General features: G+C 36.7%; 1 protein-coding gene across 1 annotated transcript in view; it reads left to right on the top strand.

The window, feature by feature from the left end:
* 128up (GTP-binding protein 128up) overlaps positions 1-22,942 on the top strand; it is a 142,543-nt gene that overhangs the window by 28,036 nt on the left and 91,565 nt on the right. The window contains exon 3 of the mRNA XM_090373569.1: positions 13,147-13,347. Coding sequence (XP_090229695.1) covers positions 13,147-13,347 — 201 coding nt within the window. The remainder of the gene's footprint in view (positions 1-13,146; positions 13,348-22,942) is intronic.

Below are 22,942 nucleotides of genomic sequence, written 5' to 3'. Positions count from 1 at the left end.
ATTTCTCATGCTTTAGAAGAGATAATGATCATTGTGGTTTATTGTAAAATGTTGAAAAATGGCCAAGTTCAATTCTTGTTTTCTGCATTCATATTTTTCGGGTAGTAAAAGATATGTATATGAAAAGATGAGAAATTTTTGTTTATCGGCAAGATGGTGATCCTGCTCATTTTAGTGATCAAATATATACTGTTTATAGTGTTAAGATTTTAAATTGTTGAATTAGATATTTCCAGCATATCGGATAAATATTTGGTTTCTAATCTTTCTGTTGTACCCCCCCCCTAGGCGCCTCCGTAGCCAGGTGGGAAGGAGCAGCAGTGCGTAGCACACGCTTCTTGATTAGACCGGGGTTCGAGCCCGTCACCACCAAATATGGAGGATGCGGAAAGGTCAGGGAATGACCACTGCATATCCCGGAGCAATATGGCCTTAGTTGCTAATGCTCCTAAAAAAAAAAAAAAACCAAACCCCCCCCCCGCAGGAAAAATATACATGTAGAAAAACATTGAAGTAAAACTTAGTAAAGTTTTCAAGATTTTGCACTAACCCATCATTGCACTATGTATCTTCTGTGTCATTAGCATTAGCTAGTTTAGGGAAGAGAGTGTTACCAATGCATATCCCTAATTGGCTCACAAATAAACAAGTGAAATTTGATCTGTAATAGTACCAAACATAAGATCAGGGAGGCCAAGGTTGCATATGAGAAAGCATTGATTAAGAGAGCAAAGAATGGGGACAAGGAATTGTTCATGTATGTGAATACAACAAAGAAGAAAGCTAATCAGATCAGTCCCTTGTGCACTGAGTGTGAGAAAGTCTTAGATAACCCAGATGATGTTGCGGATGAATTGAATAGGTACTTTATATCAGTCTTTACTGATGAAAGATCCTTAATGCTGAGAAGAGGCTGTGCAATTGAGGCTTAGCCATATGAAATTAGTGATGTTGTAATTACAGATGATTGTTTATTAAAAAAACATTTAAGCATAAAGAAGTAAGGCTTCTGGAGTTGATGGCATATACCCTGTAGTTTTGAGGGAGTGTACTGAACTACAGTAGACTCTCGATTTTCAGGGATAGATGGTAAAAAACAAATCCTGAATAATCGATTTCCTGGTTAATCCAAAAATACTGAAGTCCCCGACATAGGTAAGAGATACGTTCCAGGACTTCTTACTTCATCGAGTTTTACGTAACTCGGGAATGAATAGTAACATATTGCTACTATATTATTATTTACAAATCTGAATTCAGCACGATACTTGTTAATTTTTGACCATTTTCATACATTCTTATTAGTTTAATTTTCTGATCCAAATCGATCACTTTCCTTTTCTTGGTAGATTTACTAGTACCGCTGTCTCTTAGTTGGCACCATGATAACGGTCAAAACGAAATTTTCTGTAAAGAACTTCACAGGGTTAAGGCGAAAACTCACTATTATCACCCCGCACAAGCTCACATTTTACTAAAGCACATTTCTGGAGGTCAATAAAAACAATTTTCACTTTCAGTTTTATTGGGCATTTCTGTTAGCGCAATCTATTATAAATGGGTAGTAAACTCGACCTTATTGCATTTGCGATAATACCAATAGCTGGAATTCTGCGGGTTTTTACAGTATAATGGTGAAGTGTGTGTCCTTTCACTGAAATCTTCAGTCATATAAAAAAAACCATAAATAATTGTCAGAATCTTCTCTTTTTTTTTTTTTCCTATTTTTTTGCTTGTTACTCCTGTCTCACTTGTACAATTTGTGCGTGTCGTGATCGTCCTTATTGATTGCTTATTATTATTATTATTTATTTTTTTTTTTGTTTTAAATTTTACAATCCTAAAAATTAAAAAAAAAAAAAAAAAAGAATTGAGTGAAAACAAATTTACGTAAATCTGTAATTGCATAAGTCGGAGACTTACTGTATCGAAAAATGTTCAGCAATCTACGTAAAAAATATGGCAATAGATAAAAACCTGACCACATACTACTCGTGTGTCCAATACAATGCTCCTTCATTTTTGCAATGTCGATTTTAAATCAAATAGCTTCCCTTTATTTTTTACAATGTCACGTATGGTTTGGTCACCAACATTATAATGGTTCATTAGAGATTTAACAGATGCGCCATTTTCAAACTTTTGAATAATTTCAAGTCTTTGTTTAACTGAAAGCGCAACTCTTTTGCTTTTACCCATCATTTTCGTGATTTCTAAACAAAAAATATATATATACAGTCCATTCCGGTTATTTGGGACACATCGGGACTAGTGCATTTTAGCCCGATTAAGCGGCTCCCCCAATTATCCGAAGTTTCACATAAATAGTTAAAAATACAATGTACTTCCCCCCCCCCTTTACAGTTGGTTCACTGTACAATCAAATCACGTTACGACGAACTCATGATAGTAAAGTACCGTTCACTATATGATATGCAGTAAGCGCCAGTCGTTGTGATCACGTTTGTGAATTGAATTTTAATTCTATTAAACAGCGATTCTAATTAGCGAAAATTGGAGGAATATTATCCACAGGCTATAAAAGCAAAGATATATTAAACACAAATTTACCCTTTATTACCTTACCAATTAAAAAATTAAATGATACGTGAAAATCGGAAGAATATACATGATAACCAGAATAATTAATATGTACATACAAACTAGTTGACATTTCTGTTCACTGACATTTGTGGGTGGGTGTTAAAATTTAAAATAGTAAAAAGATAAGCAATCAATAACAAAACACAGCACACACAAATTGCAAGTAACACAATATGTGCAAGTCAGAACGGAGTAACGAGTTACAAAGCTTTAAAAATAGGAATGAAGGGAAGATCTGAAAATAAATTTTTTTATATGATTGAAGATTTCATGGAAGTGTCAACACATTTTACCATAATAACCCACAGAATTCCAGGTGTCGGTATTATTGCAAATTCAGTAAGATCGAGTTTACTGTCCGTTTATGATAGATTTCACTAACAGAAAAGTCCAATAAACAGTGACTGCTAATTGTTTTATGGTAGTGGCCTCCATAATTTCGACCAAACCATGTGGTACTGTCGGAAACAATCGTAGGGTAATCTTCAGTGCTGCGGTCTCCTGCCCCAATTAAACAGCATGCTGTCCCAATTAAGCAAAGTAAACCCTGGCTATTTTCTCAATTGGTTTCTGTTTTTTAAGATTTGCCCCAAATAAACAGCTTCCCTGATTAACCAGTGGCCCAAATAACCAGAATCTACTGTATATATTTACTATAAAAAAAATTTCCACATCCCTGACATAAATAATGAAACAAAATTTGCCGACGGGACACAACAAATTAAACTTTTTTTTTTTTTTTTGAGTGGCGGGTATGAAGACAACGGGAGTTGCAAGATAATAGGCACATTAATCTCCCAATGACAACTTATAACGCCACGTCTCGTCGCTTATTTACGACTTGCAAAATATCTGTTTATTCTAGTTATTACTTGAATTTTATGATTTCCGGTTTATTTATTTATTTTTTTAATTTGGAGTCTTGAAGTGTCCCGGTTAATCTGATCCCGGTAAATTGAGAATCTGCTGTATTCAGGTTAATTGTGCAGGCATCTTTGGATTGGAGAAGTGCCAAAGTATGTCCAGTACATAATAGCAGTTCTAAGAGTGAAGTTTGTAATTACAGACCATTTAGTCTGACTTCAGTGGTAATAAAAATCTTAAAGCCAATGAGTGCAATCCAATCTAGGAACATTTAAATAGATGTGGCATTCTGAAAGACACACAACGTGGCTTTGTTAAGGGAAAATCATGTTTAACTAACTTAGTAGGTTCTTTTGACACAGTTAATCCTGAGCAGGATTTAGGAAACAATTTCGACATAGTTTATTTGTATTTTAGCAAAACTTTTGACTCGGTCCCTCATGAGAGGATACTGTATAAGCTTGAACAGGTTTGGATTACCGGTAAGGTTCTAAACTGGGGTGCTTCAGAGCAGAAGGCATAGGGTGCTGTGACTAATGGATATTTTATAGATTGGTGTAATATTAATAATATTAATATTAGTAATGGCAAATGATGCAAGGAAGCAAGCTTTTACAGCATCAACCAAAAAATAATAATAATAAAATAAAATAAATAAAAACCTTCCCACATCACTTGCCCATCCCTATAATAATTTGTCTAATTCTTCCTTAAATTTATTTTAAACTTCCACAACACCAGATGGAAGTTTGTTCCAACAATCACTTACCTTCTGGCTGAAAGCGAAAATATGCACATCTATTGTACAACCATTCTTCCTTATTTTAAATTTATATCCCCTTATATGTGTTTTGTTTGAGCAAGAGTAAGGATACATAATCAAAATTTAGCTTACTCAGGACAGCCAAAATCTTAAACACTCCATTTAGATATCTTTCAGGTTTCCAGTTTCTAGATTCCACAATTTGCAGAACTGAAGTCTTTCCTGGTAAGAATACCCCTTTGTTCCCCCTCACTAATCTCATTGCTCTTCTCTGCATCTATTCCAACAAATCTACATCTTTCCTAAAATGAGGCACTTACACCTGTATGCAGTATGTGGCCTAACCATTGCCTTATACAGTAGAATAATCACATCTTTATCCCTGCTGGCGAAATTCTTATATATCATTAATAAAACTCCATGAGTGTCCTAGCTGCTTGTCTGCACTGCTCAGAGAACTTCATGTTAGACTGCACAATTAATATATAATTGTCAATAAACTGATAACTGTCAATAAACATCATGCCAACTTTGTATTATCTGCAGATGTTAATATTAAGCCTACTCTGCCTTTGTCAGTATCATTAATAAATACTGAAAACAACAATGGGCCAAGCACCGAACCCTAAAGCATTCCACTAATATCTGCATTCCTATTTAGATGGTCTTACATTACTTCTTTAACCAATGACTGCATTATTTTCCCTGGAACAGAAGTAAATCTTATAGGTCTGTAATTGCTCACTTTGGCCCTTTAATTCCCCTTTTTTGAATTTGTGAGACATTTTCACATCACAAACCTGTAGGGACCTCCCCTGAAACCAAGGGTGCCCTCATAATTATGGCCAAAAGTCTGCTTTCCTCTTTTGCGGATTCTTTTAAAATGATTGGATAAATCCCATCAGTCTCAGGCACCTTGTTTACTTTTACCTTCAGCAATTTCTTTCCCACTTTCCTCTCAATTATCACAAAATCATTTGGCTGCCAGTTATAACTTGGTTTACGTCTGGTATCCCCTTTCCAAAAAAAATTCTTTGTGGATTAATGTAGATTAAAAATACAGTAGTAGATGAAATATAAAGCAGTAGAAAAAAAATTACGCTTTTGCTACAAATTCCCAGCACTCTCCATTCAATGCCTCCTGTGGTCTTCCGTCAAAAATATGTCAGAAGGATTTTGGCTAATGGATGCTAAGAAAGCTATAGGGTCCTGGTGGTATTTCTCTACTTGTTCTCAAAACCTGCGCTCCTGAACTTACTCCTGTTCTTTAACAGGAGTTAAAGTGGTGTTAAAGTTTAACAGGACTTAAAATGGTGTTTGCAGGCCAGCCGCTAGTTAGTACACTGGACCGAACCTATTGATAACTCTCTAGGAGGCTTCTGGATCAGCTAGTGTATAATCTTGCTGCCTGTATTCTGTCAGATAGTGACTGGAGGGAGTCTGAATAGTGTGTATGCGGAGGCATTCTCGAGGCCATTTTATGTCAAGGATCTGGATATGTTCTTACCAGGAGTAAGAATAATATCAGGAGTGGGGTCCCTCAAGGATCAGTTCTTGAACCGCTGTTGATTCTCATTTTCATAAATGACATCGACAAAGGGATAGAAGGTGTGATGTCAAAATTTGCAGATGAAGTAAAGATTGGCAGAGTTGTTATTGATCAGTGCCAAGCAGTGCTCCTTCAGGATGACTTTAACAGACTTCAAAGATGGTCAGAGAAGTAGCAGCTATATTTTAATGCTGCTAAATGCAAGGTCTTACACTTGGGGAATAGCAACTCACAAATAAATCATACGGTGGAGTTGAATTGAAAATAGTGGAGGAAGAAAGAGATCGGGGAGTTACAATATGGGCAGATATGAAGTTTTCTGAACAGTGTAAACAGGCAGCCTAGAAAGCCCATGGTTTCCTATTGATGACTTATTGAGTGTTATTTTTTTTTAATTTATTTATTTTTTTTTTTATGTGAACCCCAAACACGAGAGGTATTAGAACCTATAGTACTTAGTACCATACTTGGGTTGGAGGTTGAGAAGACGAAAGAAGATATTTGTTCACATTGGACTTGAACTTCTGTAGATTGTAATTTTCAGGAAATATGTATGAAGGTTGTTCCAGAAAACGGCAGTTGAATGAATAAATGAGGAAGATGAAAAGTTGGTTCTGTGGGTTTGAAGTTGGACAGTAAATGGATGTTGGCTGGTGGCGGCATGAGTTCGGACTGTTTTGAAAGAGAGAGCGGGAATTATAGAAGCCAATTCAGAAGAACAGTGCCCATGGAAGTATCTGTAGAAGAGGCATGCAGCAGAAACAGTACGTCTATGAGAAAGCAAGTGGAGAGACTTTGTTAGAGATGAATCATTAATTAACCTAACTGCCCTCTTCTGAATGGAATCAAGAAGCCTGAGAGAGGTTTTGGGGGCACCACCCCAGATGTGGGAACTATTCCATGGCAGGGCGGATTTGTGATTTATACAGAGTGAGCAGCTCTTTGGAAGAAAAGTAGCGCCGAGAGCGAAAGAGAAAACCAAGTATTTTAGATGCAGAAGAAGCAATATTTGTAATGTGCTTGTGCCAAGAGAGAGAGATTAGAAGTAAGGGTAATCCCCAAAAGAGATATATCATTTTGCCTAGAAATCGAAGTGTCACTAAAGATAAGCATAGGAGCAGAAGAATCCTTTTTTCAAGATATAAGACAAGACTGAGTTTTAGAAGGGTTGATATGACTAAGTTGTCTTTGCCCCACTAGAGAATTACCTGAAGATCGATTTTTAAGGAATTGGTAGCAGATTTTCGAGAAGTTGAAGCTGATTGAGCAGGACAAGGTTTCTCAAAATGGAAAGTGGAATGCAATGTGCTATCATCGGCAGAACTATGGATAGGATTTCCTGTCAATGGAAGAAGGTCATTAATATACAAGAGGAAAAGAGTGGGGGAAAGAACTGAACCTTGGGGGACACCGGCATTAGTGGAGAAGTTAGAAGACAGGGAGCCATCTACCATCACCCTCAGTGAGCGATCGGAGAGAAAACTGGATAACCAATTACTAAAAACAGTTGGTAAACCATAAGATGGAAGCTTGTTTAGAAGACCTTTATGCCAAACACGATCAAAAGCCTTTGAGATGTCAAGAGCAACTGCTTGTGTTTCACCGAACCTTTCCATTGAATTAGTCCATAAATGGGTAACATAAGCCAGAATATCACCAGTGGATCGACACTGACGGAATCCATACTGGCGATCGTTGATCAGACGGAAGGTTTCTAGATAGTTTAAGAGTTGGCGGTTAATTGATTTCTCCATTACTTTAGAAAGAGTAGAAGTAATTGCAATGGGACGATAATTGGATGGGAGGGATTTGTCAACCTTTTTTGGAACTGGCTGGATATGAGCAAATTTCCAAGCAGAAGGAAAAACACCTTTGGAATAAGAAAGTGAAAAAAGGCAACAAAGAATAGGAGTAAGTTCAGGAGCACAGGTTTTGAGAACAAGTGGAGAAATACCATCAGGACCTGAAGCTTTCTTAGCATCAAGATTAATCAAAATCCTTCTAATATACTTTTGACGAAAGACCACAGGAGGCATTGAATGGAGCGTGTTGGGAATGGTGGGAGGTGTTTTACCAAGATCATTAATACATGAGCTGGAAGAAAAATGGGATGCTAGCAGGTCAGCTTTAACCTTGGCTGAAGTGACAACAGAACCATCTGGTTTGTTTGGACAGAGGTGAGAGCGGAGATGGGCAAAAGTTGCAGCCAATAGCTTTGGCAAGAGACCAGAATGCTTGGCTACCATTAGGGCAAGAAGCAAGTTTTCTACTCTTAGCCTGTTCAAAATCTAGTTTGGACTAATTAATAACTGCTTTACAATTGTTGCGAGCTTTGGTGTAGGCAGAAAATGAAGAATTAGAAACAAGCCAATTACTATATGCAACATTGAGAATTAGAAACAAGCCAATTACTATATGCAACATTCTTCTCTTGAACAGCCTTAGCACATTTATTGGAAAACCAAGGTTTAGATAAAGGACGAGATTTTAAAGTGGAGTGTGGGATAAAGGATTCCATTCCTGCTAGAATAATTTCACTGACACAATCTGAGCAAACATTGACATCAGAAGTTTTGAAACAGTAATCCGACCAAGGAAAAGAAGAGAAGAAGTCTCGCAGGTCATCCCATTTTGCATTCTTGTAATGCCAAACAACACGAGGTTGGGAATAGCCATGAGATAAAGGTTCCATTGGAGAAGAGACAATCACCAAGTTGTGATCTGAAGTGCCTAAAGGAGCTCTCACTTCGACCGTGTACTTAGAAGGGTTGTTTGTGAGAAAAAGATCGAGTGTATTGGCTGTATGATTAGGATTTTCCGGTATTCTTGTTGGTAAATGAACAATCTGTGCTAGGTCATTAGTAATTGCAAAAGCCTCAGCATCTCGACCTGCTGGGTCGTTGTGACTAGAAAGCGGAAGCCAGTTGGAGTTGTGAACATTAAAATCACTGAGGAAAATTACCTCACTGTTAGGAAAGTTGGACTGGAGAAAGTCAAGTTGCAAAGAGAGCAAGTCAAACAGTTCCAAGTGATTAGTTAAGTTGGGAGAACGGTAGAGAAAAAAGATGAATTTGACACAATGAGGTAGAGAGATTTTAAGCCAGAGGAGATTCCAAATTGACAAGTCTCTGACAGGGAATATCAGAACGGACATATGCACAAGTACCACCTTTGAGGTGAAAGGAATCATACAGCGAATAATTTGGGCATCTGAGATGAGCAGTAGTTGAATCAACCGATAACTGAGATTCTGTCAGAAAAAGTATATGGGGTTTGGCAGACTGCAAGTGGAAATGGACATCGTTGAGATTAGAATTGAGACCACATATATTTGTGAAATGAATTAGGAAGTGCTTGGGAGGTTTAGATCTTTTCGCAGATAAGCTTGCTCTATTAGTTTGACAATTCATGGTGTATTCAATGGTAAGAAAACGTGGGTGGGACATGCTGTATGAAGTAATGAAATTTTTGGATATAGCGTACACGTGGTAAGAATATACCCAGATCCTTGACATAACGTGGCCTCGACAATGCTCCCTGCATACACACTACTCGGACTCCCTCCAGTCACTATCTGGCAGAGTAGAGGTAGCAAGATTATACTGATCCGGAAGCCTTCTAGAGAGTTACCAATAGGTTTGGTCCGGTGTACTAACTAGCGGCCGGCCTGCAAACACCGTTTTAGAGCTGTACCCTCGAAATGTAAGGAATATTGGATCTCGCCACGACGTTCATCATAACCTCAAAAGTCATCAATCATACTGCATGATGGAAGAGATAGGGAAGGGTTGACCGGAACTTAGCTCTAGAGACTAAACATGGGTTCCACCACTTCAAGCTTCCAATAAGCAAAGTGGTGGTATTTCACCGGTTGATGAGAGTCATCTATCACCTAGTACTGCCTGGTAACATAGAGGGTCGGCGTTCCTCCGTGTGGTGTGGGCGCCACACCTCGACCCCTGCTTACGTTGGTTCACACCTGGGTGGTCACCCACAATGTACTTGTGCATGGAGGTTATACCCAGGATTACTAACAGTCCCACCATCGTGAAGGTGCAAGCAGAGAATTTGGCTGTCACAGACCATCCGGACTTCCCCGAAATTGGGTCCACTTGACTTGAGTGTCACCCAAATATCAGTTCCATCAGCGTTTTAGACTCCCAGGTAGCAAGTACAGCTTGTCTGGCATATCTGAGAGAATGTCTGTGACAACCTCAAGGACCACATTTGTCTATCCTGTAGAGATAGGGAGATTATAATCCCACTGTATAAGGCAGTTGTAAGACTGCATTTAGAATACTGTGTTTAAGTATAGAGACGTTATCTGGAAAAAAAAATTGAATTTCTTTGAAAGGGTCTAAAGATCGGCAACCCGAATGATGGGATTGGTAGAAGGACAAATGTACTGCACTATCATCTAGACAAGAATTCAGTTATAGCTCAGATGCAGCATGGTTTTGTTAAGGGCAGGTCTTGCCTGACCAATTTGATTGGATACTATGATGTAGTCACAAAAGAACTGGATGCAGGGAATAACTTTGATATTATATATTTGGATCTTAGAAAGGCTTTTGATACTGTTGCACATGGAAGACTGCTGCACAAATTGGAGCAGTGTGGCATTGGAGGCAAATTGCTGCTATGGATAAGGGGATGGTTGAGTGGCAGAAGACAGAGAGTGGTAATCAATGGACACTGCTCAATGTGGACTAATGTTATTAGTGGAGTTCCTCAAGGTTCAGTGTTGGGTCCGTTGTTGTTTTCGGTGTTTATGAATGATATTGATGATGGGATATCAAGTTTAATGTCCAAGTTTGCAGATGATACAAAGGTTGGCAGGGTCGTTAAGGACAATACTGACGCTATGCAGCTGCAACAGGATCTGGAAAGGTTGAACAGATGGGCTGAGAGGTGGCAAATGAGGTTTAACATCGACAAATGTAAAGTGCTGCATATGGGAAACAGTAACCCCAGAGCAACGTATCAACTCTGCGGTACTACACTGACAGTGGTGGAGAATGAAAAGGACCTGGGGGTAATTGTGCAGGCAGATATGAAGTTCTCTGAGCAGTGCAGACGAGCTGCAAGAGTAGCTCATGGTGTCTTGTCAATGATATACAGGAATTTTTCTAGCAGGGATAAGGAGGTGATTATTCCCTTGTATAAGGCAATGGTAAGGCCACATCTTGAGTACTGTATACAGGTCTGGAGGCCTCATTTCAAGAAGGATGTAGAGCTGCTGGAACGGGTACAGAGAAGGGCAACAAGATTAGTAAATGGAACAAAGGGTTGCTCTTACGAAGAAAGGCTTAAGTTTTGCAAATTACAGAGTCTGGAGACTAGGCACCGGCGAGGTGATCTGATAGAGGTGTATAAGGCTTTGAATGGTTTGAGCATGCTCAATGCCAATGGGATTCTTCATCTTTCTCAGAATAATCACCTCAGAGGGCATAAATTCAAATTGAGGAAGGACGGATGTCGGATAGATGTGCGGAAATTTGCCTTTGGCCAGCGGGTGGTTGGTTGGTGGAACCGACTTCCATCACTTGTTGTTGAAGTTGATAGCCTAAACAAATTTAAAGCTCAACTGGACAGGTATTTCGAACGAACGGAGGGGTGAAATGGGAGTGGGTTTTTTTTTTTTTTTTTTTGGCTGATGCTGAATAAGCTTGCTTTCTTGCATCATATGCCCCTGCTAATGCTAATGCTAAGACTCCGATTATGTGGGCTACAGAGCTTGATAATCAAGCACCTCAGAGATGACCTGATCGAGGTATATAAGGCTCTGAGAGGGATTAGTAAAATGAATGAAGGTGGAATACTCACTGTTATAAATAATTCCAGAACTGGGATCATAAATTCAAATTATGGGGATTGAGGATTAAATAAGATTGTAGCAAGTATTCTTTTAGCCAGCGAGTTTTTGATTGTCGGAACAAGTTGCCCTCGCAGGTAGTTGAGGCTGACAGTTTGAATAAATTCAAAGGTCAATTGGATAGTAACCTGTGTGAGCAAGAAGGCATATAATTTGTATTTTCTTATCTACTTGGGTTTTTTTTTTTTTTTTTTTTTTTTTGCCAGTGCAGCAAAAGCCTATGGCTTCCCTGCACTTTATGGTGAATACTATTACAATTAATTTTATTAGGTGTAAACTATATATTAATTTATATATAGCATTCATTAACAGTTTTGTATAACTCATTCGCCTGCTTAGTATAAAAGTTAATCATGAAAAGGGTTCAATTTTTACTTTCTCATCTTAACTTAATCATGGGGCAGAGAAGCTGTTATAGTGTTTCAAAATTTTTGGATTCCAAATGTATATCTGACTTCTATTAACTTTGGAATTATTTTCTGTTGTTGGACTTTACAGTATTTCTTTTAGCAATTTCTTCAGGGATTTCTAAAAAAAACTGTTCATGTACCAGTAGTTACTTATAATATTATGCACATTATAATGCATTTGTTTATAGATTTTTTATTGTGTGCCATCCTCCCCAAATCATATTTTTCTGTGTTTCTCACTGGTCATTAGATGTTTAAAAATATTTGGGTTCACTTTAAATGATCTTGTATGTTAACAAGTTGAAATAGTGTGTGGTCATTGCTGAAACCCAAAAGTTAATAACTTCCCTCTTGTTGCTTTTATTGTTATTTTTAATAAAAAATAAAAAAATTTATTTTTATTTTAACAAACCAATAAGAAAATGATTGAAATAAAATTGGAGATAGCCTACTCTTACCATGGAAAGAACCCCCCCCCCAGAAATCTGTATAGTTAGCATGATGCTGCTGCTGCTACTGCCTATGTTATGCAAGGAGACCACAGAACCAAGTCATGCAGACAAAAGCAGAACATCAAATGAAAAATTAACAATGAACTCAACAAAAAAAGGAGGAAAAAAAGATTAAAAAAATTAAGGGAACCACAGATGTGATTTTTTTCAGGGGGCACCAACACTTGTAGATACTTAAAATTTATTTAGCATTAGCATTAGTTGAGGCATATGCTGCAAGAAAGCAAGCTTATACAGCATCAGCCAGGAAAAAAAAAAAAATTTACTGGTGCCTCTGTATAAATTATAACAGAGCAAACCAAAGAATGTACAAATTTAACAAAGCAAAGTAAGAAAAACACATACTTAAACATGGAAGCCCTCTTCAATCTAACATAAGAAAAGGACCATACAAAATGTAAATTTTTGACGTTGACAATAGCAATTTGATATTGAATAAGCTGAACTGGTGCAAATGTGCAAAAAAATTAAACTTACTTTTGCATTGACCTTGTATATATTTTTTGATATATGTTAGAATTTTGTTTTTAACTAAATTTAGAACGTTTGTTTCTTCTATAATTATATAGGATTTCCTTCAGTTGGAAAATCCACTCTGATGACTACTCTAGCTGGAGTTTTTTCAGAAGTAGCAGCTTATGAGTTTACCACTCTTACAACAGTACCAGGGGTTATAAAATACAAAGGAGCTAAAATTCAACTTCTTGATTTACCAGGAATTATTGAGGGTGCTAAGGATGGTAAAGGTAGAGGTAGACAGGTTATAGCAGGTAAAAACCTTGAAATATACACTATTGCATAAAGGAACTGTGTAATTATTTTATTTATTTATTTTTTTTTTTAAGGAAAAATCCCATGGCTTAGTTCTCATATACTGGCATCTGTTCCATCTTTTCAAATAGGTCTCTTGGTATCATGCTATTTTCAAATAAATAGCACAGCTCAAAGAAGGCCATGGGAAAACAGCTTTTGGCTTTTTTAGTTACCTTCAGTTGGGCAGATGCCAGAAATGCTAAAAGGATGGTATTAGACTAATATTCCTAAATACAGTTTTTCTCTGAGGCCTATAACTGAGTTTCTAAAATGTAAACTTTGGACACCGTATATCATCTGGCACACAGTCACTTCTTTTCCTACTGCTTTGTTGAGTTTTCACTATCTGGCATTCACCTATCCTCTGACAAATGGCACTACCACTGAAACAGCTGTCAGGATTGTTGATATTGATTTACTTTTTAAATAAATAGCTGATATTTCTCATTTTGAAATGAGCTGTTTATTTAAAAGTAGGGCAGTACGTAGGCAACTTACTGAAAATTGGAATATGCTCTGATGTCAGAGAAGCAAGTCCATGGGAAAAGACTATTGCTTTAATAAATATATATATATATATTTTTTTGAAATTTTTAGTTTTTTTTTTAACCTCTTTACTGTGTGTGTGTGTGTGTGTTAACACTAGTAACATGCATTAGTCACTATCCAAACATCTTTAGAAGCAATTCCTTCAAAAATACTGAAATGAAATGAACTTTGAAATGAAGCAAAGGATTATTGGGATAGCCAGGTAAATTAATTTATATACTAACCTATATCATTAATAAATGCTAATTTAATGTGCATTCAGAAGAGCAGGACTGCAAGTGATGGTGAGTGTCACCATAGCATCATAAATATGAGTGGGCAGATCTGCCTACTCAATTGTAACATCTGTACAACTCATATTTATGAGTTGTACAGATGTTGCAGACAACTCCAAGGGCTGCTAGACAAACAGCAAAAAGTGAATGTTGTGGAAGTACTAGTTAAGAAGTACTGCAACCTAAATATTTAATGTTTCCTTATATGGGCCCCTTTTGCTTATCTTTCCAGACACATCACTGCCAATCTTCGGATTCTTTCAAGAATCTCAATATCTTTTTTTTTTTTATATGCAGGCTCCGTACTTAAACACTGTATTCCAAGTGAAGTCTTACAGTTGGATTATAATATCTCTGTCTGTACAAGCAAATAATTGATGCATTAGCATTAGTAGAGGCATATGATGATGCAAGAAAGCAAATATATAGCATTGGCCAAAAAAAAAAAAAAAAAAAAAAAAAACCTTCCCATTTCACCCATCCAATTTACTCCAAATGTTTGGCTAGTTCTGCCTTGAACTTACTCAAGTTGTTGACCTCCACTATGACGGATGGAAGTTTGTTCCAACAGTCAACACTGGCTACAGACAAATTTCCGCACATCTATTCTATAACTGTCTTTCCTCAATTTGTCTTTCTTTCCTCAAATCATTGATAAGAAAAAATTATCATTCATCTGTGATGAATGATAGTATTGCCACTGGCCTGTGTTCGCTCTGTAATATACAGGGTCCATATGATTTTCCTGTGATTTTCAACCTGTGTTCTACAAAAATTTGGGGTATCACATGTTCTGCTAAGTTTTTTATTTAATATGTGTGTGACCCCTACTGTTTTTGAATTTCATAGAAAATTTGGATACGCAAAAGATTCTTTGGCTGATAAGGGTTGTAAAACAGCGAGATTGATATAAACTGGCTTCTGGGAAGTACTGGGATATCCCTCTTTGAAGTTAGTGAAAAATATAAGCCAAGCATATACAGATGATAAACTTTTGAAACTCATGCAGGAAATGCAGAGATGTCAGCAACAACCAATGTAAAATCAGAAATTTGTAAGTACCACAGCAAATGTTTCAGCCTTACAAACTCAGCAGGTTCTAGTGCCCAAAATATGGGAGATCAAGGTTACTGGTTTGAGGTTTAACTAATACAACAGTTAAGCCTTAAGCTAGTAGACCAAGAAAAATAACGCTAGCCAATGATTTTTACCTCCAATAACTTAAATGCTGTTTTTGACCCTGATTTTTATGCATAGATTTTGAAAATCACCATGATAGTTTCACATTACGTCACAGTTATTAAATATAGCAGGAGTTAAGTTTTATCAAAATATGCCAATTTTGCATAATCTAGCCAGTAATGTATGACATACTGATTTATTTTAAAGATATAAACTAATTTTCTTAATTTTCCCAATTGATTCTGGCCTCAGTTTTCTTGTGATAAACATAATCAGACTTCTACCTGTGGTTCTTAGGTTCAAATTCTGATGCAACAATTTACAATTTGAAGAGAGCACACTTAGCATTTTTGGTGAGGATTTTTATAGGCTGTGCCAAGGTTTTCCAAGTATTAACTGATTGTGATATGTTCTCAGGGTTGTAAATCTATCCTCCAAACATAAGCAGCCCCTCGAGAGTAGGAGGGTGCATCCCGCAACCCTTGTGGTAGCAGTAAAATAATTTCTGGCTCTACCTGCCGATTCGCAAATATTTTTCCTTTCGGTGTTTTCACACATGTAGAATTAGTAAGTTGCAAAGTCTGCGTACTGTATATCATAAAAATTGAATTTGTGTTTTTTTTTATATTGTAGTGTCCAAAACTGAATTTACTTTTTCAGAAATTCATTTAGTGCTACAATGAATAAGCAGACACATAGAAAGTGTATCAATCATCCAGACAGCTTTTATGTTTATAGACAGTTTACCCCAAAGACTCAAAGGAAAATTATCTATGACATTACAAAACATTCATATTCCTTTTATTTCGAATGAAAAATTGGTGATCAAGACAAACTTTGGATGCCTCACAAGTCTTCAAATAGGCCTCTGGGGTTGGGAATATTCATAATAACTGCACAATCATACACCAACTGTTATTAAAAATATAAATAATGCTATGTTATATTAAAATAATGATGTAGATAAATGAAATAAATAGAATGATAAAATTCCACCGGATAAAACTGATAAAAAGGTCTGTACAATAAAATATGAAATTTTTCAACAGTCCTGTTGTAAAAGGAGGCGGATGCCTCTGAAAGCTACGGCGTTTTAGCGCTTTTATCGTCCTGTGTTTTATCTACATTGTTTTATTGTAAATAATTCTTTGCAGTTTAAAATTTCATATTTTATTGTACAGTTACCTTTTTATCAGTTTTATCCGGTGAAATTTTATCATTCTATTTATTTCATTTATCTACATCATTATTTTAATATAACATAACACTATTTATATTTTTAATAACGATTGGTGTATGATTGTGCAGTTATTATGAATATGCCTCATGAGTGTTGTATTACCTGTACGACAAACCTTAGGAAGTGGTTACATGGCAGACTCAGTGTTACCATTTGCAGTCCCTATTGTTTTGCAAGAATCATCTTTGGCGATCATTTAAGGCAGTAGTACATGGTTTTTTGGGTAATAGAAAAGAAGAAAATTATGAAATGTTGGTGTCTAATTTACTTGCATGGTACAAAAACATGGGTTGTTGAATGTCAGTGAAAATTAATTTTCTTCATTCCTATCTCGAATTTTTCCTTGAAAATCTGGTAGATGTGAGTGATGAACAAGGGGAGCAGTTTCATCAAGATATTTCCACGATGGAAAAACGGTACCAAGGTCACTGGGATCCTGTAATGATGGGGGATTACTGTTGGTTCCTTATTAGGGAGAGTAAGCAGGAATACAAGAGAAAATTCCCTATTAGCAAACATTTTTAAGAACAATTACTGATTATATATTATTGAAATATAACTATTTCACTATGATTTATAATTTTTCTGAAGTTAAATGAGTTATAGAGAACGTATAATATTTTTTTACACGTATTATAAATTTGAATTATACATATATATCCCTTTATTTTAACATTAAATGTTGGTACGTCTTTTGATGTAGAGATGATAGAGACTTTGTATGGTGATTTTCAGAATCAGTGCATTTATGTCCTCCAGAATCACATATTTTCATTGCGGAGGTATGACAAAAAATATTTTTTGTTAGTTAGTGTAATGGATAAGATTAGTGAATCCTGAAGAGAGTAGTTATATTATCTCTAAATATTTTCTTGCAAAACCAACATCAGAGTTTAGTTCTGCTGCTTAGTTTTGTAGGAACAGGACTGCTCACAAGCATGTGCACTATCTTAAGGTAATTTGCACGTTTGATGTAAGAGCTGCAGTTTACAATCCCCTACATAATACCAGTGAATGCTAAATATTATTTGGAGTAGTGTGTTGCCCATTGTTTGTGGACTTTTGTTGTGTAATGGTGGAAAACAGTTCCTGTGAAACAAGTTGCACTGCACAGTGTTCAAAGCTATGGCTGAATTTGGAATACGAGAATGCCCGGTGAATGCTGCATGCATTTTCCTGAAAACTAAGCTTAGAGGTAGAAGCACAGCATGACTCTGCTTTCTCCTCTGAATTTAATTGTTGACTGTGCACTTCAATGAAAATGTGATGTGGCATTACTGGCTTTTGATACTTTGGTTATCAGTGCCAATCTGAACCATATATTCCTTAATTAGCATTAGTAGAGGCATTTGATGCAAGAAAGCAAGCTTATGCAGCATCAGCCAAAAAAATTAAAGTAAAATAAATAAATAAAAAATAACCACTTCCACTTCACCCCTCTGTTTGTTCAAAATACGTGTCCAGCTGAGCCTTAAACCTATTTAGGCTATCAACCTCCACGACAAGGGATGGAAGTCTGTTCCACCAACCAACCACCCGCTGGCTAAAGGCAAATTTCCGCACATCTATCCTACATCTGTCTTTCCTCAATTTGAATTTATGCCCTCCCAGGTGATTATTCTGCACAAGAGGAAGAATCCCATCAGCATTGAGCATGCTCAAACCATTCAAGGCTTTGTACACCTCTATCAGATCACCTCGCTGCTGCCTAGTCTCCAGACACTGTAATTCACAAAACTTAAGCCTTTCTTCGTAAGAGCACCCCTTTGTTCCATTCACTAATCTTGTTGCCCTTCTCTGTACTTGTTCCAGCAGCTCTACATCCTTCTTGAAATGAGGTCTCCAGGCCTGTATACAGTACTCTAGGTGTGGCCTGACCATTGCCTTATACAAGGGAATAATCACCTCCTTATCCCTGCTAGAAAAATTCCTATATATCATTGACAATACACCATGAGCTACTCTTGCAGCCCGTCTGCGCTGCTCGGAGAACTTCATATCTGCCTGCACAACCACCCCCAGGTCCCTTTCATTCTCTACCATTGTCAGTGTAGTACCACAGAGTTGATACGTTCCTCTGGGGTTGCTGTTTCCCATACGTAGTACTTAACATTTGTCAATGTTAAACTTCATTTGCCACCTCTCAGCCCATCTGCTCAACCTTTCCAGATCCTGTTGCAGCAGCATAGTGTCAGTAGTGTCCTTGACAACCCTGCCAACCTTTGTATCGTCTGCAAACTTGGACATTAAGCTTGATATACCATCATCAATATCATTTATAAATACAGAAAACAATAAAGGACCCAATACTGAACCCTGAGGGACTCCACTAATAACATTAGTCCACGATGAGCAGTGTCCATTGATTACCACTCTCTGTATTCTCCCCCTCAACCACCCCTTTATCCATAGCAGCAATTTGCCTCCAATGCCACACTGCTCCAATTTGTGCAGCAGTCTTCCATGTGCAACAGTATCAAAAGCCTTTCTAAGATCCAAGTATATAATATCAAAGTTATTCCCTGCATCCAGTTCTTTTGTGACTGCATCATAGTATCCAATCAAATTGGTCAGGCAAGACTTCCCCTTAACAAAACCATGCTGTGTCTGAGCTATAACTGAAGTCTTGTCTAGATGATCCTGCAGTGCTTCTTTAACCAGTGCCTCCATTAATTTTCCGGGAACAAGAAGTTAAACTCACAGGTCTATAATTACTTGTGTCAGCCCTTGATCCTCCTTTGTGAATTGGGGTCACATTTGCACATTTCCAGTCTATGGGTACCTCCCCTGAGTCCAAGGAAGCTCTCATAATTATGGCTAAGGGTTTGCTTACTTCCTTTGCTGCCTCCTTTAATATAACTGGATAGATCCCATCCACCCCGGGTGCCCCTTTCTTGTGTTTATCTTCAACAGTTTCTCCTCCACTTTACTCCCAGTTATTTCAACATTCTGTAGCTTACTGCTAGAGTTGAATACACCTCTGGCATTCCCCTTGCTGAATAACTCCTCATGTGTGAATGTCGATGCAAAATATTCATTTAGTTTGTTAGCTACCTGAGCAGGATCATCAACAGTTGACCCATCGATATCAAGTGGACCAGTATGATTCATCCCCTTCCTTCTAGAGTTTACATAAGTAAAGAACTCTTTGCTGTTTTTCTTCGCATCCTTTGCCAAGGATTTCTCGTAATCTGCCTTCGCCTGCCTAACCTCCTTTGTAACTTGGTAACAGATCAACTTGTATCTATCATAGGCTTCTGTGTCACGTGTTAATTTGTATGTATCTCATGCATTTTTCTTCTCTGCCATATGCCTCATTAGTTCATCTGACATCCATTTAGTCCTAAACCTTGAACAATATTTCTTAGTTGGTATGTAAAGCCTAGTAGCTTCCAAGATAAGTTCTTTGAATGCTTCCCATTTTGAATTTGCTGTTGGTAACATCATCAGTTGATCCCACTGTATAGAATTTAAATACTGTCTCAGTCCACCGTAGTCGCCTTTATGAAAGCAATACCCCTTCCCTTTACCCCTAATGGTAGTTACCTCTTTGAGTAAATCCCACTTAAGAACACTGTGATTACTGCCACCTAGTGGTTCATTTGTCTGCAGATTCTTAATACATGAAGAATCACTACTGATAATCAAATCAAGAGTATTACTCCCTCTAGTTGCCTCCCGAACATGCTGATATAGAAAACAATCATCCAATAAATCCACAAAAGCCTTGCTAGTGTGTGAGTGACCAGCCTCCAAATTCCAGTCAATATCTGGGAAAATAAAATCCCCCATAATAAGACTCTCTGATTTACTGGCCCCCTCTATTTCTCTGTACAGTTTCTTATTATACTCATCAGAGTCATTAGGCCTATAGCACACTCCTACTCTCAATTTTGATCTCCCAATGCTTGTCACACCAAACTGACTCGACACTGCACTGTCCAGCGATGTCGACTGGCTTCACTTCCTTGGATTTTATGTGTTTCTTAACTAATAGCATAACCCCTCCTCCCTTCCTATCCTGTCTATCCTTTCTGTAGACATTGTACTCCCCAAATTCCAGTTCTGCATTCCTTATATCTGTGTGACACCACGTCTCTGAAATCCCAACAATATCTGCCTTTGATATTTTGAGCAATACCTCAAATTCATCAAATTTATTTACTAGACTCCTAGTATTGGTGTACACGCAAGTATACATGCACCTGCTCTTCCTCTTAGCCACAGGCGCACTATAGCCCCGGCAGCTTATGCGCCCCTAAACCCCCATAACACACACAATAAATTTTCTAACATGTGGAATTAATTTTAATCTTAATTTATCAATTTAATCTTAAATATTATATTAAGCAGCAACAGTAAATTATCTAGTGTATATTTCTGATTGTTTTTAAATTTCTGTATTGATATAGATAACATGATCTATCAGCTAGGTCATGTTATCTATTAATGTATGACACAGATTGGAAATATATTAATGTTTTGAACAACCCGTTGATATCTGTGCTCTGCCAGTTCTATGAAACTGATTTAGTTTTCAGGAAAATGCACGCAGCATTTTCCTGAAAATATGATTAATAATGATATAATGATCCCATCCCATAATACTAAACTTGTACATACTTGTATCTGGTTTTATGAGGAAGATCAGCTTTATAATTGACTTGGCCATCCCTGAGCCCTGATTTGAATCTCATAGAACACTTTTTGGATTGTTGGAATGCTGAAAATCAGTGCAAGACCATTGAGGTGAACTTCAGTTGTTATAATGTCGGCTGCATTTGAAGGAAGAATGGTGCTAAATTCTGCTGGCTGCTGTCACAAATTGATCAAAAAAGTCTTCAATGAAGAAGCAGTTCTTTCGTTTAGGCCAAAGGTGGATCTCTTGTTATTAATTTCTTTAACGAAAATCCATTTTTATTCAGTATTATTAGCATTCAAGTAATTTCTGTAAGATTACACATTTCCTTAATCTCGGCTTTAAATGAGGTTTCCACCTAGGAATCTATTAATTAACTTTACTATTCTGTGGAATAGTCTACTAGTACTCCACAGTAAAAATATTGTCTTTGCATCGTGCGACTGTTTTTTAATTCAAATACAAATATATTTTACTTGTGAAAAGTGAGTGAGTCAGTCCACCATTAGTGCTAAATAAGTTATAACATTAATAAATTTTCTCTCTCTCTCCAGGCGCACTATAGCCCCGGCAGCTTATGCGCCCCTAAACCCCCATAACACACACAATAAATTTTCTAACATGTGGAATTAATTTTAATCTTAATTTATCAATTTAATCTTAAATATTTATTATATTAAGCAGCAACAGTAAATTATCTAGTGTATATTTCTGATTGTTTTTAAATTTCTCTATTGATATAGATAACATGACCTATCAGCTAGGCCTGGCTTATACTAAAGTATATATTGCAATTGTCATTGATTCAATTTTTGTAAAATTTTTCATGTTTTCTAGTTTCTCCCATTTGAAAGGACAATTTGCATTAAAGTTTTGTGATTTATTAAAATCAATAAGCATGTTGCTTAGTGAAAGTGTATACAGTACAGAATTTTAATTTAGATTGCATGGCAAGATGAATTTGAATTGATTGGGTACAAAGGAAACTGTTATTTCATATTGACTCACCTTAGCACCCAGTACTCAACAGAATAAGCAAACACTTTGGAACATCACAGTACTAGTGATATTTTAAATGACACTGGTTTTGGATTTTGCTTGAAAATTTGTGGAAGTTATGGTAAAAATTAAGCAATTGAATGTTTTGTGATTAATTTAAGCTTGTACTTTGTGTTCAAGCTTAAATTCATGTCTAAAAAAACAGGCATATTTTTTAGGCATAATGCTCCTAGCGGATGGATTTTTGCAAAATTTTAAATTTGGTCCTTTTAAAAAAACAATTGTTGGGCCCTCTCAAATTTCATTAAAATCAGACCGATAGAAATTCAACAATTATTTTTTATTTATACATTTTTTCCCTCCCTGTCTGCCTGTAATAGCTTGACTCCCAGTGGATGGATTTTTATTAAATTTCAGATTTATGCCTTATAGAGAAATTTGTTGAGCCTTCCCAGATTTCATTAAAATTGGATCAGTAGAAATCCAACAGTTATTATTTCTTTGTCTGTCCATTCGTATTGAATAACTCTACTCCCAGTGGATGGATTTTCATGAAATTTTATATTTTGCTCTTTTAAAATGATTTGTCTAGCCTCCTAAAATTTCATTAAAATCAGACCAGTAGAAATGCTCCTAGTGGATGGATTTTTTTTTTTTTTTTCATACAT

Source organism: Mastigoproctus giganteus, chromosome 5, assembly GCF_048544385.1.
Source record: "Mastigoproctus giganteus isolate SK-2022 chromosome 5, ASM4854438v1, whole genome shotgun sequence".
NCBI classification, from domain to species: Eukaryota; Metazoa; Arthropoda; class Arachnida; order Uropygi; family Thelyphonidae; genus Mastigoproctus; species Mastigoproctus giganteus.
This window is presented reverse-complemented; position numbering and strand designations above follow the sequence as displayed.